Source organism: Ranitomeya imitator, chromosome 2 (assembly GCF_032444005.1).
Source record: "Ranitomeya imitator isolate aRanImi1 chromosome 2, aRanImi1.pri, whole genome shotgun sequence".
NCBI classification, from domain to species: Eukaryota; Metazoa; Chordata; class Amphibia; order Anura; family Dendrobatidae; genus Ranitomeya; species Ranitomeya imitator.
In genome coordinates, this window is record NC_091283.1 from 397,038,801 (window position 1) to 397,058,312 (window position 19,512).

Here is a 19,512-nt window from a genome sequence, read left to right on the forward strand (position 1 = left end):
AGTACTTAATGTTATATTATTATCTTTGACTCTCTTCCTCGGTTCTGCTATCCCAATCTCTGTGAATGTTCCCTCCTCTTTATAACTTTATATCTTGTTTTTATTAAACATTTAAATTCGATTAAAACATGTTAACTTCTTAAGATTGTTTCCATCTGTTGTTTTTGGTGTTGGTTTTGAGATATTATGCGATAAATATATTTATGTGGACTGTAATTTGAATGTTTTTTTACATGGTATCTTTATGATGTTACATCGTCATCTTCTCCCCATTCAGGCCCCTACAATATTGGATCCTCTCAGTGGAGATCTTCTGTATAAGAGAATTCTCCTGAGTGACCCTACAAGGATGGATAGGGACAGGGACAAGATGGCGGAGAGGATATTACACCTCACTCTAGAGATCCTCTTCCATCTTACTGGGGAGGTGAGAGATTCTGATGACGTCACATTACATCATTCATATCTATGGGAATAACAGATGGACAGAACTGGAGAGGTGAGGACTCTGGAAATGTCTGTAGTGAGATTTATTAATGTGTCTCTCCATAACCAGGATTACACAGTAGTGAAGAAGACCTCTAGTGAGCGCTGTCAGACCCCTGTGTCTGATGGATGGGGAAGACCCCTGAGCCCAATCACGGGTCCTCCACCTCGCCCCCTGATACATGAGGACATCAATGCCCAGAAGATCCTAGAACTCATCTACAAGATGATCGAGCTGCTGACTGGAGAGGTGACACTGCTTTGAATGCTGGGACATTATACAGTAACGCTATGGAGGGATCGGGAGGATGACTGTATCATTTTATGTGTCAGGTCCCTATAAGGTGTCAGGATGTTGCCGTCTATGTTTCCATGGAGGAGTGGGAGTATTTAGAAGGACACAAAGATCTGTACGAGGACGTCATGATGGAGGTTCCCCAGCCCCTCACATCACCAGGTAATGGACAGGACAAAATACACACGGTCTATAATTATCAGTATGTAAAGAATGAATTCAGTCCCTGTATGTGTTTCCTCCAGTTCTCTCCAGTAATAGGACAACACCAGAGAGATGTCCCCGTCCTCTTCTTCCACAGGACTGTAAACAAGAAGATCCCGATGTTCCTCAGGATGATCAGGTAGATGGATAGAAGGGGTCATGAGTAGGGTTGAGCGAAACGGATCGTTCATTTTCAAAAGTCGCCGACTTTTGGCACAGTCGGGTTTCACGAAACCTGACCCGACCCCTGTTGGGGTCGGCTATGCGGTACTGTGGCGGACTTTGGCGCGAAAGTCGCGTTTCAATGACGCTAAAAGCACCATTTCTCAGCCAATGAAGGTGGGCGCAGAGTGTGGGTAGCGTGATGACATAGGTCCTGGTCCCCACCATCTTAGAGAAGGGCATTGCAGTGATTGGCTTGCTGTCTGCGGCGTCACAGGGGCTATAAAGAGGCGTTCCCGCCGACCGCCATCTTACTGCTGCTGATCTGAGCATAGGGAGAGGTTGCTGCCGCTTCGTCAGAAGCAGGGATAGCGTTAGGCAGGGTCCATTAACCACCAAACCGCTTGTGCTGTAGCGATTTCCACTGTCCAACACCACCTTTTGTTTGCAGGGACAGTGGAAGCTACATTTTTTTTCCTCAGCACTGTAGCTCATTGGGCTGCCCTAGAAGGCTCCCTGATAGCTGCATTGCTGTGTGTACGCCGCTGTGCAAACCAACTGCTTTTTTCAAAGCACAAATCCTGTTGTTCCTTCCTTTCTGCACAGCTATCTTTTTTGTTTGTCCACACTTTTGATTTAATTTGTGCAGCAGTCCACTCCTTCTTATTGCTGCCTGCCATACCTGGCTGAGATTACTGCAGGGAGTAATTGTAGGACAGTCCCTTTTTTTTTTTTTTTTTTTTTTAATTCTCCCTAAAAAAATAAGTTGTGGGAGATTAAGATTGGCATTTCTGCTAGAGTGCCATCCCTGTGTGTGCCATCTCTCTTAAATAGTGGGCCATAAAAAGCCTAGTGTTTTTTTTTTTTTTTTATTTGGTTTCTAAATTCTCCCTGAAAAAATAAAAAAAACAGTGGGAGATTAATATTGGCCTTTCTGCTTGTGTGCCAGTCCTGAGTGTGCCATCTCTCTTAAATAGTGGGCCATAGAAAGCCTAGTGTTTTTTTTTTAATTTGGTATCTAAATTTTCCCTGAAAAAAAAAAAAAAACAGTGGGAGATTAATATTGGCCTTTCTGCTTGTGTGCCAGTCCTGAGTGTGCCATCTCTCTTAAATAGTGGGCCATAGAAAGCCTAGTGTTTTTTTTTTTTTTTTTTTAATTTGGTTTCTAAATTCTCCCTGCAAAAATAAAAAAAACCGTGGGAGATTAATATTGGCCTTTCTGCTTGTGTGCCAGTCCTGAGTGTGCCATCTCTCTTAAATAGTGGGCCATAGAAAGCCTAGTGTTTTTTTTTTTTTATTTGGTTTCTAAATTCTCCCTGCAAAAATAAAAAAAACCGTGGGAGATTAATATTGGCCTTTCTGCTTGTGTGCCAGTCCTGAGTGTGCCATCTCTCTTAAATAGTGGGCCATAGAAAGCCTAGTGTTTTTTTTTTTTTTTTTTTATTTGGTTTCTAAATTCTCCCTGCAAAAATAAAAAAAAACGTGGGAGATTAATATTGGCCTTTCTGCTTGTGTGCCAGTCCTGAGTGTGCCATCTCTCTTAAATAGTGGGCCATAGAAAGCCTAGTGTTTTTTTTTTTAAATTTGGTTTCTAAATTCTCCCTGCAAAAATAAAAAAAAACGTGGGAGATTAATATTGGCCTTTCTGCTTGTGTGCCAGTCCTGAGTGTGCCATCTCTCTTAAATAGTGGGCCATAGAAAGCCTAGTGTTTTTTTTTTTAATTTGGTTTCTAAATTCTCCCTGAAAAAAATAAAAAAAACCGTGGGAGATTAATATTGGCCTTTCTGCTTGTGTGCCAGTCTTGAGTGTGCCATCTCTCTTAAATAGTGGGCCATAGAAAGCCTAGTGTTTTTTTTTTTTAAATTTTGTATCTAAATTCTCCCTGAAAAAAACAAAAAACTGGGAGATTAATATTGGCCTTTCTGCTTGTGTGCCAGTCCTGAGTGTGCCATCTCTCTTAAATAGTGGGCCATAGAAAGCCTAGTGGTTTTTTTTTTAAATTTGGTATCTAAATTCTCCCTGAAAAAAAAAACAGTGGGAGATTAATATAGGCCTTTCTGCTTGTGTGCCAGTCCTGAGTGTGCCATCTCTCTTAAATAGTGGGCCATAGAAAGCCTAGTGTTTTTTTTTTTAAATTTGGTTTCTAAATTCTCCCTGAAAAAAAAAAAACAGTGGGAGATTAATATTGGCCTTTGTGCTTGAGTGACAGTCCTGCGTGTGTGGCATCTCTCTCATTTGGTGCCACAGAAAACAGTGTGTAACATCGTGCCTGATTTTCCTTGCGGTCTCACCCACCTATAAAGGGATATCTAAATCATACAGAAGTTAGAGTTCACCTTGTAAGTTGTTTGACAGTAACAAATACCGTTAGTTTGGTGATGTTTTTAAAACAATGAGGAAGTCTGGTGGAAGAGGTCGTGGCCGTGGGCGTTCATTGCCAGCTGGTAATGATGGTAGTGGTAGTGGAGCATCGGGTGGTCGTGGGAAAAACAATATAGCACCTAAGTCTCGAGCTGTGGAGCCAGGTTCGTCGTCTGGCTACACAAGGCCTCGAACGCTCCCTTTTCTGGGAGTAGGAAAACCGCTTTTAAAGCCGGAGCAGCAAGAGCAAGTTTTGGCTTACCTTGCTGACTCAGCCTCTAGCTCTTTAGCCTCCTCTTCTGAAACTGCTAAATGTAAAAGCAGCGCGTCGTTAGTGGATGTTCACGGTCAGGGACAAGTCGCTTCCTTGTCCTCTTCAGCAAAAACAGCAACAGAGAAGGATGCAGCAGGCGACACAACGGGTTACTCCATAGAGCTCTTTACACATACTGTCCCTTGCTTAGAAAGTGAAACAGTTAACAGGCCATGCCCATTACAAGTTGAATCTGACATGGAGTGCACTGATGCACAGCCACAGCCAGACTACTATGCTGGTCCTTTGACTCAGACCACAACATTGCCCTCGCAGGGTACTGATCCAGAATCAGACCCTGATGAGACTATGGTGCCCCGTCACGAACGCTATACCACCAACTTACAAGGTGACACAGACGAAGTTGCACACGAGCTAGAAGAGGAGGTTATAGATGACCCAGTTGTTGACCCCGATTGGCAGCCATTGGGGGAACAGGGTGCAGGCGGCAGTAGTTTTGAAGCGGAGGAGGAGGGGCCGCAGCAGGCATCAACATCGCAACAGGTTCCATCTGCCAGGCCCGTATCTGGCCCAAAACGCGTGGCAAAGCCAAAACCTGTTGGAGGACAGCGTGTCCATCCGGTTAAAGCTCAGTCTGCAATGCCTGAAAAGGGATCCGATGCTAGAAAGAGTGCAGTCTGGCATTTTTTTAAACAACATCCAATTGATCAGCGCAAAGTCATCTGTCAAAAATGTTCAACTACCTTAAGCAGAGGTCAGAATCTGAAAAGTCTAAATACAAGTTGCATGCATAGACATTTAACCACCATGCATTTGCAAGCCTGGACTAACTACCAAACGTCCCTTAAGGTTGTAGCACCCTCGGCCAATGAAGCTAGTCAGCAACGCTACATCCCTTCCGTCACTGTAAGGCCACCATTTTCCACACCACCTGCAGTATCTGTGCAGGTTTCTTTGCCAGGCCAAAGCAGTCAGGGTCAGGGAATCACCAGTTTCGTAGTAGGAAACACTGCATCTAGGGCACCGGCGGCAACAATACCGTCTCCAACCGTCTCTCAGTCTGCCATGTCCACCGGCACCCCCGCTAGTTCCACGATCTCCAGCTCTCCAGTCCAGCTCACCCTACATGAGACTCTGGTTAGAAAAAGGAAGTACTTAGCCTCGCAACCGCGTACACAGGGTTTGAACGCCCACATAGCTAGACTAATCTTGTTAGAGATGATGCCCTACCGGTTAGTTGAAAGCGAAGCTTTCAAAGCCCTGATGGACTACGCTGTACCACGCTACGAGCTACCCAGTCGACACTTCTTTTTGAGAAAAGCCATCCCAGCCCTCCACCAGCATGTTAAAGAGCGCATCGTCCATGCACTCAGGCAATCTGTGAGTACAAAGGTGCACCTGACAACAGATGCATGGACCAGTAGGCATGGCCAGGGATGTTACGTGTCCATCACGGCACACTGGGTGAATGTGGTGGATGCAGGGTCCACAGGGGACAGCAATTTTGGGACAGTTCTGCCTAGCCCACGGTGTAGGAAACAGTTGGCTGTAGCCGTTCGCACCCCCTCCTCCTCCTCCTCGTCCTCCTGCAGAAGCGAGAGCTCGTCCACAGACCGCAGTCGCCCAACCACTCCATACGCAGCTGCCACTGTTGCACACCAGTTGTCCCATTATGGGGCAGCTACTGGCAAGCGTCAGCAGGCTGTATTGGCTATGAAGTGTTTGGGCGACAACAGACACACCGCGGAAGTTCTGTCCGAGTTCTTGCAGAAAGAAACGCAGTCGTGGCTGGGCACTGTAGATCTTGAGGCAGGCAAGGTAGTGATTGATAACGGAAGGAATTTCATGGCTGCCATCTCCCTTTCCCAACTGAAACACATTCCTTGCCTGGCTCACACCTTAAACCTGGTGGTGCAGTGCTTCCTGAAAAGTTATCCGGGGTTATCCGACCTGCTCCAAAGTGCACGGACTTTGCTCGCATATCCGCCGTTCGCCCGTACACTCAAGCCGTATGCAGACCTATCAGCGGTCTTTGAACCTTCCCCAGCATCGCCTAATCATAGACGTTGCAACAAGGTGGAACTCAACACTGCACATGCTTCAGAGACTGTGCGAACAGAGGCGTGCTGTTATGTATTTGTGGGAGGATACACATACACGGGCAGGCAGTAGGATGGCAGACATGGAGTTGTCAGGTGTGCAGTGGTCGAAGATACAAGACATGTGTCAAGTCCTTCAGTGTTTTGAGGAATGCACACGGCTGGTTAGTGCAGACAACGCCATAATAAGCATGAGCATCCCCCTAATGCGTCTGCTGATGCAAAGTTTGACGCGCATAAAGGAGCAGGTGTCTGCAGCAGAGGAAGAGGAAAGCCTTGATGACAGTCAGCCATTGTCTGGTCAGGGCAGTGTACAGGACGAGGTAGCGGGCGAACAGGAGGATGAGGAGGATGATGGGGATGAGTATTTTTTTAATGAGGAAGCTTTTCCGGGGCCACTGGAAATTGGTGGCGTGGCAAGGCCGGGTTCTGTTTTTTTGAGGGACACAAGTGACGTAGATTTTCCTGAAACAGCCCCTCAACCCAGCACTACCGCAGATTTGACAACTGGAACTTTGGCCCACATGGCGGATTATGCCTTACGTATCCTCAAAAGGGACACACGCATTACTAAAATGATGAACGATGACGATTACTGGTTGGCCTGCCTCCTTGATCCTCGCTATAAAGGCAAATTGCAAAATATTATGCCACATGAGAACTTGGAACTAATATTAGCAACCAAACAATCAACTCTTGTTGACCGTTTGCTTCAGGCATTCCCATCACACAGCGCCCGTGATCGTTCTCACACGAGCTGCAGGGGGCAGCAGACCAGAGGTGTTAGAGGTGCAGAAATCAGAAGTGGCGTTGGACAGAGGGGTTTTCTGACCAGGTTGTGGAGTGATTTTGCTATGACCGCAGACAGGATAGGTACTGCAGCATCAATTCAAAGTGACAGGAGACAACATTTGTCCAGTATGGTTACTAACTATTTTTCATCCCTTATCGATGTTCTCCCTCAACCGTCATTCCCATTTGAGTACTGGGCATCCAAATTAGACACCTGGCCAGAATTGGCAGAATATGCATTGCAGGAGCTTGCTTGCCCGGCAGCTAGTGTCCTATCAGAAAGAGTATTCAGTGCTGCAGGTTCAATATTAACCGAAAAAAGGACTCGTCTGGCTACCCAAAATGTTGATGATCTAACCTTCATTAAAATGAACCACAACTGGATTTCGAATTCTTTTGCCCCACCTTGCCCGGCTGACACCTAGCTTTCCTATGAAAAGGTCTTGCTTGTGGACTACTCTGACTGACTTTTCCAATCGCGTAATTTGCAGCAGCTGATTGTCCAGCATACGACATGTTTACACCTCCCTAAATGGCCAAACTCCCCCCACGGGGCCGTGGTCTCGCCACTTGGCGCAAGCACCCGTGAGAGTGCCGTTTGTCTGAAAAGGTGGGTGTGCCCGCTTTTGGTCGACGGCACTGCCACTGGGTCCCTCATAGTACAATAAAGTGTCTCTGGCGGTGGTGGTGCGCACCCAACGTCAGACACACTGTTGTAACATGAGGGGCCCTGGGCCTGTACTGCCGGCCACAAGAGAGTTCCCCCCCCCCCCCCCAGCTCAAACATTGCTCTACCATGTGCACAGTTATCTCTCACAGTTCCACCAATGTTTAGTCTATGCGCTGACATCATTCAATGCCTGGCACTGACAATACCATTGTGTTGACATGTATGACGGTACTTAACATAGTCAGGGGCAGTGTCCTATATTTACACCAGTAAATAATTAGCGCCAAATTACTAGGTCTAAAACTCAGTAGAGGAGCCCACCCCGTACCTAAGTATTCCACCCTTTTGTGTTTTGGTTTTGTTGTAATGCGAGACATTAACATCTATTTATTTTTTTGGAGTACTAACTGGCAGACACTCATTACAATCGGCCTCCGCTGACAACACCAATGCTGCCTGTGTACCCCTGCAAGAGAATTGCAAGTGCCTACAGCCGAATTTTGTTATGTTAGGCCTACTACGCCTGTCTGTGGTCCCTCCTTCCACTAGTCCTCCACTGACCAGACCACTGCTGCCCGTGTACCCCTGGAACCAATTTTAAAGTGCCTACAGCCAAATTTTGTTATGTTAGGCCTACTACGCCTGTCTGCGGTCCCTCCTTCCACTAGTCCTCCACTGACCAGACCACTGCTGCCCGTGTACCCCTGGAACCAATTTAAAAGTGCCTACAGCCAAATTTTGTTATGTTAGGCCTACTACGCCTGTCTGAGGTCCCTCCTTCCACTAGTCCTCCAGTGACCTGTCCACTGCTGCCCGTGTACCCCTGGAACCAATTTTAAAGTGCCTACAGCCAAATTTTGTTATGTTAGGCCTACTACGCCTGTCTGCGGTCCCTCCTTCCACTAGTCCTCCACTGACCAGACCACTGCTCCCCGTGTACCCCTGGAACCAATTTAAAAGTGCCTACAGCCAAATTTTGTTATGTTAGGCCTACTACGCCTGTTTGAGGTCCCTCCTTCCACTAGTCCTCCAGTGACCTGTCCACTGCTGCCCGTGTACCCCTGGAACCAATTTTAAAGTGCCCACAGCCAAATTTTGTTATGTTAGGCCTACTACGCCTGTCTGCGGTCCCTCCTTCCACTAGTCCTCCACTGACCAGACCACTGCTGCCCGTGTACCCCTGGAACCAATTTTAAAGTGCCTACAGCCAAATTTTGTTATGTTAGGCCTACTACGCCTGTCTGCGGTCCCTCCTTCCACTAGTCCTCCACTGACCAGACCACTGCTGCCCGTGTACCCCTGGAACTAATTTTAAAGTGCCTACAGCCAAATTTTGTTATGTTAGGCCTACTACGCCTGTCTGCGGTCCCTCCTTCCACTTGTCCTCCACTGACCAGACCACTGCTGCCCGTGTACCCCTGGAACCAATTTAAAAGTGCCTACAGCCAAATTTTGTTATGGTAGGCCTACTACGCCTGTCTGAGGTCCCTCCTTCCACTAGTCCTCCACTGACCAGACCACTGCTGCCCGTGTACCCCTGGAACCAATTTTAAAGTGCCTACAGCCAAATTTTGTTATGTTAGGGCTACTACGCCTGTCTGCGGTCCCTCCTTCCACTAGTCCTCCACTGACCAGACCACTGCTGCCCGTGTACCCCTGGAACCAATTTTAAAGTGCCTACAGCCAAATTTTGTTATGTTAGGCCTACTACGCCTGTCTGTGGTCCCTCCTTCCACTAGTCCTCCAGTGTCCTGTCTACTGCTGCCCGTGTACCCCTGCAACCAATTTTAAAGTGCCTACAGCCAAATTTTGTTATATTAGGCCTACTACGCCTGTCTGCGGTCCCTCCTTCCACTAGTCCTCCACTGACCAGACCACTGCTGCCCGTGTACCCCTGGAACCAATTTTAAAGTGCCTACAGCCAAATTTTGTTATGTTAGGGCTACTACGCCTGTCTGCGGTCCCTCCTTCCACTAGTCCTCCACTGACCAGACCACTGCTGCCCGTGTACCCCTGGAACCAATTTAAAAGTGCCTACAGCCAAATTTTGTTATGTTAGGCCTACTACGCCTGTCTGCGGTCCCTCCTTCCACTAGTCCTCCACTGACCTGACCACTGCTGCCCGTGTACCCCAGGAACCTTTTTTAAACTGCATTGAGGCAATTTTTTTGTTTAAGGCCTACTACCTGTGTCTCTCTGCGCCACCTAATACAGCTGTCCTCCTTTTAAAAAAGCTGAGCGTCATTAGTCTGGTTTTCAGCCTATAGGAATTTGACAACTGCATTGGGGCTACTACTTCGCTACGGCCTACTAACGGTGTCTTCTGCTCCAAGGTGTTCCCCAGGTTTCCTCGCCATTGCTTCAATCTTCATGCTCGTCTTAAGTAGTTGTTGAAAACAACACTGCATTAGGCCTACAAGTTGGGTCTGGGTTGTAGAGACGGTGTCTTCCACTCCAAGTTGTTCCCCAGGTTTCCTCTCCATTGCTTCGATCTTCTGGCTCTTCTTAAGTAGTTGTTGAAAACAACACTGCATTCGGCCCACAAGTTGGGTCTGGTGTGTAGAGACGGTGTGTTCCACTCCAAGGTGTTCCCCAGGTTGCCTCTCCATTGCTTCGATCTTCTAGCTCTTCTTAAGTAGTTGTTGAAAACAACACTGCATTAGGCCTACTAGTTGGGTATGGGGTGTAGAGACGGTGTGTTCCACTCCAAGGTGTTCCCCAGGTTGCCTCTCCAGTCTCCATTGCTTCGATCTTCTGGCTCTCGTTTAGTAGTTGTTGAAAAAAACACTGCATTAGGCCTACAAGTTGGGTCTGGGGTGTAGAGAGACGGTGTCTTCCACTCCAAGGTGTTCCCCAGGATTCCTCTCCATTGCTTCGATCTTCTGGCTCTCGTTTAGTAGTTGTTGAAAACAATACTGCATTCGGCCTACAAGTTGGGTCTGGGGTGTAGAGACGGTGTCTTCCACTCCAAGGTGTTCCCCAGGTTGCCTCTCCATTGCTTCAATCTTAAAGCTCTCGTTTAGTAGTTGTTGAAAACAACACTGCATTAGGCCTACAAGTTGGGTCTGGGTTGTAGAGACGGTGTCTTCCGCTCCAAGGTGTTCCCCAGGTTTCCTCTCCATAGCTTCAATCTTAAAGCTCTTGTTTAGTAGCTGTTGAAAACAACACTGCATTAGGCCTACAAGTTGGGTCTGGGTTGTAGAGACGGTGTCTTCCACTCCATGGTGTTCCCCAGGTTTCCTCTCCATAGCTTCGAGCTTCTAGCTCTCGTTTAGTAGTTGTTAAAAACAACACTGCATTAGGCCTACAAGTTGGGTCTGGGTTGTAGAGACGGTGTCTTCCGCTCCAAGGTGGTCCCCAGGTTTCCTCTCCATAGCTTCAATCTTAAAGCTCTTGTTTAGTAGTTGTTGAAAACAACACTGCATTAGGCCTACAAGTTGGGTCTGGGTTGTAGAGACGGTGTCTTCCACTCCAAGGTGTTCCCCAGGTTTCCTCTCCATAGCTTCGAGCTTCTAGCTCTCGTTTAGTAGTTGTTGAAAACAACACTGCATTAGGCCTACAAGTTGGGTCTGGGTTGTAGAGACGGTGTCTTCCACTCCAAGGTGTTCTCCAGGTTTCCTCTCCATTGCTTCAATCTTAAAGCTCTCGTGTAGTAGTTGTTGAAAACAACACTGCATTAGGCCTACACGTTGGGTCTGGGTTGTAGAGACGGTGTCTTCCGCTCCAAGGTGTTCTCCAGGTTTCCTCTCCATTGCTTCAATCTTAAAGCTCTCGTTTAGTAGTTGTTGAAAACAACACTGCATTAGGCCTACAAGTTGGGTCTGGGTTGTAGAGACGGTGTCTTCCGCTCCAAGGTGTTCTCCAGCTTTCCTCTCCATTGCTTCAATCTTAACGCTCTCGTTTAGTAGTTGTTGAAAACAACACTGCATTAGGCCTACAAGTTGGGTCTGGGTTGTAGAGACGGTGTCTTCCGCTCCAAGGTGTTCTCCAGGTTTCCTCTCCATTGCCTCAATCTTAAAGCTCTCGTTTAGTAGTTGTTGAAAACAACACTGCATTAGGCCTACAAGTTGGGTCTGGGTTGTAGAGACGGTGTCTTCCGCTCCCAGGTGTTCTCCAGGTTTCCTCTCCATTGCTTCGAGCTTCTAGCTCTCGTTTAGTAGTTGTTGAAACAACACTACATTAGGCCTACAAGTTGGGTCTGGGTTGTAGAGACGGTGTCTGCCGCTCCAAGGTGTTCTCCAGGTTGCCACATAATCGAAGCTGCATAGAGCCTATTTTCTTTCTGCGGTCCCTCCTTCCAATTGTCCTCCACTGAGCACACCAATGCAGACCGTGTACCCATGTAACCTTTTTTAAACCTGCGTCGAGCCAACTTTGTGGTTTAAGGCCTACTTGTAGTGTCTGCCTGCGCCACTCAATACAGCTGTCCTCTTTACAAAAAATGACCTACAATTATCTGGTTTTCAGCCTATCGGAATTTTAAAACTGCAGTGGGCCTACTAGTTGGGTTGGGGCCTTCTATCGATGTCTGCCGCTCCTTGCTGTTCTCCTCCAGTGAACAAAGCTGTGCCGCCTGTTTACTACTGTTGCCAATTTTGAACTGCATTTAGACTACTTACTGATTTGGGCCTACTCTCTGTGTCAGCCTCTCATTCCAGTTGTCCTCCACTGAACAAAGCAATGCCCCCTGGTTAGTCCTGTTACCAATTTTGAACTGCATTTAGCCCACTTTATTCTTTGGGCCCATATCTGTTTCCTCCTCATCCTGCCCATTGCCCAGCCAGTGATAGATGAGTCTGCTGGTACATTGACCCATAACGCAACATTCCCCGTGCACGCTACACTGCAAGATTGTGACCCTGCTGAAAGTCAGGTTCCCCTTCCCGCATACCATACCACCTTACACGGGGACAAAGAGGAAGGTGTAGATGAAGGTGCAGGTTCCTTCATCTGGTGGGGGGAGGAATACTCGTTGGCCACGTCACTGGCACAGGGCCCCTCATAGTACGCAAAAGTGTTGCTGCCGGTGGGAGGCGCCCCGCCGTGCAAACACACCGCTGTACTTTGAGGGGCCCTGTGCCAGTGCCAATGCCAACGAGTGGGCCCCCCCTGCTTGCTCAGGATCACAGCACTTGCAAAGTTGAAATACTTACCTCTCCCTGCTCCACTGCCGTGACGTGGTCCAGATTTACTGGGCCCACTAATTACTTGAACCAGCCCTACCCCCCACAATTTTAGCCAAATGACCCCCAATTTCAAATGCCTTACAATTATTATAAGCTAAATTAAGATTGACAAGCTTCAGGAACAAGAATGGATGTTTTTGCCATTAAAATGGGCTCTATACATGTTTTCCTGGCCTCTACTCACTGCCGACTATACTCCCCCATTGACTTGCATTGGGTTTCGTGTTTTGGTCGATCCTCGACTTTTCGCGATAATCGGCCGATTCCACTCGACTCGACTTTTGAGATAGTCGGGTTTCGCGAAACCCGACTCTAAAAAGGTCAAGGTCGCTCAACCCTAGTCATGAGATCTCCCCTATGATGTCTAGAAGGTTGTGAAGATTTAGTGTATGGAACTTTTCTGTATGGAAATTCGACCTGTAATTTTACAGTGCAGCATAAGATGAAGTGATCACTTTTCACTATGAATCCAGATACGAATACGTAAATTGAGTGCTCTGAACAATTTAGAATATGGTCATCAATGCTAGGATGACAACGAGTATTTAAAAAAAACAAACAAACTGACAATTCTGGGGCTTTTACAAGCAGTGGTGTTAAAACTGTGATTGAGGCAAAAAAATCAAATGAGGGGGAAACATGTGGGTGTTAAGTCTGAGGTAGATGTCCAGTAGTCATGCAAATAGAAGCTGAGCACAGCGCTAGTGCGATCAAAATGTTGTATCTGGCACAAAATAGTATCGATAAAAACATCCACCCGCCATGCTAGAAGCAAGCCCTCAGCTTCAGTGACCTAAAAATGAAAGTGTTATGGATCTGGGAAAATGGGAACAATTTTGCATTGCATTTTGTTGCTCAATTTCAGCGCACTTGTATGGTTTTCTTTTACCCGTTTTCCAGTACATTGACTTGTAAAATGAATGGCGTCAACGAAAACTACAACTCGTCCCTTAAAAACAAAGCTCTAATACAGCTGTGTGGATGTAAAAATATAAATAAGTGATGGGAATGTTAAATTGTCATGTCGGGAAGTGGTTTAACACCTAGTGGAATCAACTGTTAAGATTCTGAAGGCCAAAGTAGGTCCTGTGTGATGCTACATGAGTGTCTGTAATAGAGTGGCCATATTGTTTGGATCTTCACACAATTTTTTGGTTATGGAGACTGCTCGTTAGAATTAGCAGCCGACAGGTTGGATTTATATAGGAGACCTGCAGCTATGGGATAACTTCTGCTGTCATGTTAATTTACGATCTTTTTTGTTCTTAGAAATCATTTCACACAACTTCACCATCTGTCTTGAACAATATTTGTTTCAGGATGAATATCTGACCCATATTAATACTACAGAGACAGATGTGATGGATGATGATTGGTGTAAAGTGGAGATATCTACAGACGACTATCCAGGTGATTAGTGACTACTAAATGCAGAGACGTCACAGATACTACTCGTTCATTGTATTTAGATGCAAAAGCATACGGAGTAATTAGTCCAGATATTCTCATATTTAAACAATCATTAGCTTTATTCAAGTTTAAAGGCACATACATAAAAGTAAAAAAAATGTATCAAAGTAAGGGGATCAAATCAGGAGGGATAGATAGAAAAAGATGGGCCTTTCAATTTAAATCACATCACAGGGTGGGAGAAACAGACATAAAACGTCTCCATACTTATAAAAGGTGCTGGTGCTTTTTCTGTATATCTGAGGAAAGCAGTACATATAGTATTGCGGGGCCACAATTGATCATATTCTGCCAAACAGTAAGACATGTCAGGGGCTCAATGATGAAATGCACCTACTGCCACATATATCCACATATATGTGCGTTCCTTACCTATAATCCCCCAGAGAGACACCACGATGACAGCCCCAACGCACGTTTTGCTTTGGCTTCTTCGCGATGGACCCCTGAAGAAGCCAACGCAAAACACGCGATGGGGATGGTTTCGTATCTAAATAATTTGAGGAGTGTCCATGAGGGAATTTTCCTGGGTCCTGTGAATTGAGGCAGAGGACCCAAATTAATACATTGTGATGTCAATATGCATTCTGTTCTGATTTTCTTGTTTTCTCTCGTTCATTGGATTGTAGAATTACTGTTGAGGTTTTTCATGTGGACTTAACACTTGGAAGGTTTAGCGCTTAGTTCAAAAAAAGGATTTTTTAAATTTATTTTATATGGAGGTTTCTCCTCTGCAGCAATAGCACACTTTAGAGAAGCTAATTCTGTGTTCACAGGCCTTTCTAACACCGGCTATTGTGCTCAGTGGACATCTTTAAATATACTTTTGATGCTTGTACAGGCCAGGGATTGGAACTTGAGACCCCTGATATAGAAGGCAGAAACTGTACTAGTGAGCCATAGGGTGCACTGTTATGTACAAGAGGAATTTTTGTTTGTCTTATTGGGGAACACCGAGCCATGAGATAGTCCACTATTACCTGGAGGCTGGCACTATTATTGCAATTAAATAAATTTGGCTCCACCCCAGCAGACTATACCTCACCTGCTGAAGCCAGTCTTCCTCCGTTTAGGGTAGTGTCAGTTGGAGGCCAGGTCTATCAGACCTCTCTTAGGTTAGGCGCTAACCACTTTGTTTTTTGTTTTTCCGATGGATGTCTCAGGGTAACGGGGTGTAATTGGGCATTCTGTTTCAACTCGTGAAAATCTAAACAGGGACGTAGAACACCATACATTTAATGCATCACAGGTCCTTTTTAGGATCCGTTTGTCGTTTACCTTGAATTGGAGTGGATTTACTTTCATTTGGTTCTGGCTGTGAACTTGGAGCTTGGTTACTCAGCTACAGCAACTTGTGACCACTCCCTTCCACTCTATAATTGTTTTTTTTGTATGTGGAAGACCTTCTTGTCAATGCACCATCCTGTGCGCAAAATCTAGACAGCCTACAAATTGTTCTTCAGACTCTGGAGCGATTTGGATAGATTGTCAACAGGACAAAGTTTGTTTTAGTTCCAACACAGCGGCTACCGTTTCTAGGAATGGTGCTCAAAACCGTTCAGTCATTGCTATTTCTTCCGGAAGAGAAGAGATTATCTCTTCTGTCTTCCATGTCATGACATTTGATGCATTACCGTTTGGTCAGTTTTGGTTAAGGCCTCTACAGAACACTCTTCTAGACTCTTGGGGCAGATCTATACAGTACCCGGATTGGCCTATTCGTCTTCCCTTTCATTGCCGCCAGTCTCTCAGGTGGTGAATGATGTCGCCCCTTTTAACTCGAGGGCGCTCTTTTCGTACCATTCAGTGGCAGGCTGACATCTGTGGTGAGCACCTATCCGACTGGGGAGCAAATTTCCATCACTTGATGGTCCAAGGAGTTCTCCCAATCAACATGCTGATTCTCAGAGCTATCCACCTGGCTCTTTTACAGTGGCAGCACTTACTCCAGGGGTTACTGATCAGAGTTCTATCAGACAATGATTTGTGGCCTATATCAGTCCCCGAGGGGGCACACAAAGCCCATCAGCCATGGCCTAAGATGTAGGGATTCTGGAGTGCGCAGAGGACAAGGTTTCTCTAATCTCTGCAGTTTATATACCAGGGGTACACAACTGGGAGGACAGACATATTAAGTCACCAGCAGCTACCCACAGAAGAGTGAGCTCTTCACCCAGAAGTGTTCAGGCAGATCTGTCGGCGGTGGGATCTATTGGCATACAGTCTGAATCACAAGGGGCTGAAATTTGTGATAAAGTCCTGGCACCCCCAGGCGATTGCAGATGACGCCCTGGTAATCTCTTGGTCCCAGTTCGCTCAGCCTTAGGCTAGGTTCCCATTGCGTTAATGGGAACGCGCTAACGGACAGCGTTGCACGGCGAAATTATCGCCGTGCAACGCGTCCGTTAGCGCGCCCATTCACGGCAATGGGAACGTGCATCACTAGCGTGTGCCATGTTCGGCACGCACTAGCGACGCGCCGGTGTTTTGTGGCGCGCCGTGGACGCTGCTTGCGGCGCGCCCGAGGTCCGTTCCCCGCTCTCGCAGATCGGGGATCTGCGAGAGCGGGGACATTAACGCGACTCCGAAACGCGGCCCATTAAAAAAAATTGCGTTAACGCAATCCGCTAGCGCCAGCGCTAAACGGATTGCACTAACGAAATGTGACCCTAGCCTTATCTCTTTCCACCACTATCTATTATACCCAGAATTCACAAGAAGATCCAGTCATTGTCATTGCTCCAGATGGGCCTGGTTATTTAGATGTGGTCAATCTCTTGGTGGCTCTTCTGGACTACCTGGACCTTCTGTCCCATTGTTCATTTTTCCATCTGAATTTACGGGCGCTCAATTTGACGGCGTCGCTGTTGATATCTCGATTTTGAGGGCAGCAAGTCTGTCTGAGTGAGTCATTCAGACTATGATAAGAGCTCGGAAGCCATCCTCATTGTGAGTCTACCATCGCACTTGGATTATTTTTGCCCATGTGAGTCACCTAGTAATTTGCCTGTAGATTTTACCTTTCCAATGCAGCTCTCCTTCTTATAGTTCAGATTGGAAGCAGGGTTGGAACTTATCTCCTGCAAGGGTCAGGTGTCCTCCCTGGCTATTCTCTTTCAGAGGAATTGACCATCATACAATTATTAGGTTCTGTAGAAGGACGTAGATCTGGGTATTTATTATAATGGAATATAGGCTGAACTGGATGGACAAATGTCTTTTTTCGGCCTTACTAACTATGTTACTATGTTACTATGACCATCTATTCTTGGAGTTAAGTTTTCTCAACATGTTAAGCCACCCTATCGATCTCTCCTGGGGCTTTGGGATCTGAATCTTGTTTTGGAGGTTCTTCATTTTCCTTCTTCTAAGATAGCATTCCTTATAGCTCTCACTTCTATTAGGAGGGTCTCTCTGCTTGCGGCTCAATCTTGTCGCGCACCTTGCCTTATTCTTCATCAGAATTAGGTAGTGTTGAGACCCATTCCATGTTTTCTCCTAAGGTGGTTTTGGGTTTAAACCTTTATGATGGTATTGTTTTACCTACATTTGTTCTGCACCATCTCATCCTAGGGCCAGGACTCTGCACAGCTATTGTATCATCCAAGCTTATAAGGCTAAGGCCAGGGTTGCCCCATTTAGGATTAGGGCACACTCTATGTGGGCGGTGAGAACTTCCTGGGAGGTTCATCATCAGGCATCAGCTTTGCAGCTTTCTAAAGCAGCTACTTGGGCATCGCTGCATATATTCTCTATGTTTTACAGGGTGCACAATTTTTCCTATGTATATGCAAGCCTTGGTAGGAAGATACTGCAGGTTGCAGTAGCCCTGACTTCCGCTTAAGTTATGGAAGAAAACTAGATGGTTACGGTATGAAATTTAATGCTATCCCACCCTAGGGGATGGCCTTGGGACATCCAATGGTTCCGTAATGATAATAAGAACCTGGCACTCAACTTAAATGCAATATAGAGGACAAATTTATTCGGTCAATGGTAAATAGTACAACAAAACGTTTTGTCAGTTGCGTACTTAATAGATGGAGAGTTTCCAAACAGAACGGGGTACCATAAAGTAGTGGTACTGATGTGTCAGCATCCATTATAGTAATCTGCAATATGCAAGTTAGGCCATATCTGAGAAGCCTTTAAAGTATAGCGCATCCATGGAGTACTCCCCTGTACCCGCTATACTTTAAGGCCCGAAAATGGTACCAATGAAAACGTGAACTTGTCATGCAGAAAACAAGCTGTCATGTGACTGTCGGCCTAAATATGGAAACATTTTAGCTTTCAGAATATGGTGATGCAAAAACTTGTTTATGCAATAAAAAGCATCTTTTAATATGTGACAGCAGCCAAACATAAAAACTGATATAAATCTGGTATCGCTGTAGTCGTATCAACACAAAGAATAAAGTCGCCATATCACTTACCGTATTTTTCGCTTTGTAAGACGCACTTTATTTCCCCCAAATTTGGGGGGTAAATGGGGGTGCATCTTAACACTAGGACTACTGGTATAGTCATTTTGACTACTTACTTGCATTAGTTCTAGTCAGGGTTCACGAGTCCAGTAGTCCTAGTGGTAAAAAGCGGATATACCGCTTACCGGGTGGGATGAGGGGGCTCTGCTGACATTTTGAGAAAGGCCAGAGCCCCCCGGCAGTTCGTCCATGCTTTCCTGTGCGACGGACTTTGGGGAAAATGGCCGCCGGGAGGCGGCGCATGCGCAGATAGAGTCCTTGGCACCAAGATCTCGGGAGATGAGATTTCAGCGCTGATATCTCGTCTCTCGAGATCTTGGTCCCAAGATCTTCATTTGTGCATGCGCCGCCTCCCAGAGGCCATTTTCCCAAAGTCCGTCGCACAAGAAAGCTTGGACGAACTGCCAGGGGGGCTCTGGCCTTTCTCAAAATATCGGCAGAGCCCCCTGCAGCACAGGAGCCCCCCGCAGCGCAGGACACCTGCACACCCCTCATCCCAACCTGCATCAACACTCCACTTTTTCCTCCTCCAGCAGCGACCCTGGGACCCCCCTTCACCACAGCCACCACCCCTCGGTAAGCAATAAGACGCATGGATTATAAGAAGCACCACCAATTTATTTTAAAAAAAAGTTTTTTTTCCTATTTTTTTCCCTCAAAATTTGGGGTGCGTCTTATAATCCGGAGCTTCTTACAAAGCGAAAAATACGGTATACCGCACGAGGAACAGCATAAAAAGTAAATAAAACCAATTGTTCACCTGCTGTTGATTTGTTAATTTTGCCTCACGAAGATCACAGTAAGGCTCGGCGAATATTTATCCTGCGCTGAGTGCTTACATCAGGGTTTCTGTGTAAATCTCTGAAATACGTGATTCAGATGGAACCCCCCGGAGAAAAATTCTCTATAGTGAGGCAGATGGAGGCACTGTGGACACTGTCTGATCTGTAATCTGGTGATGCCCATCTTTTTAGTCATACATAAAAGTGCGATCCGCCAGGTTTGTGCACCTCTGAAAAGGACAT

The 19,512-nt window shown here is 46.3% G+C and overlaps 1 protein-coding gene across 1 annotated transcript in view; it reads left to right on the forward strand.

Annotated features, from left to right (window-relative positions):
* The window catches only part of LOC138664148 (zinc finger protein 665-like), an 85,697-nt gene that overhangs the window by 17,104 nt on the left and 49,081 nt on the right, over nucleotides 1-19,512 (forward strand). Inside the window, exons 6-10 of the mRNA XM_069750590.1 lie at nucleotides 278-427; nucleotides 557-736; nucleotides 820-943; nucleotides 1,027-1,124; nucleotides 13,850-13,940. Of these exons, the coding sequence (XP_069606691.1) occupies nucleotides 278-427; nucleotides 557-736; nucleotides 820-943; nucleotides 1,027-1,124; nucleotides 13,850-13,940 (643 nt within the window). The remainder of the gene's footprint in view (nucleotides 1-277; nucleotides 428-556; nucleotides 737-819; nucleotides 944-1,026; nucleotides 1,125-13,849; nucleotides 13,941-19,512) is intronic.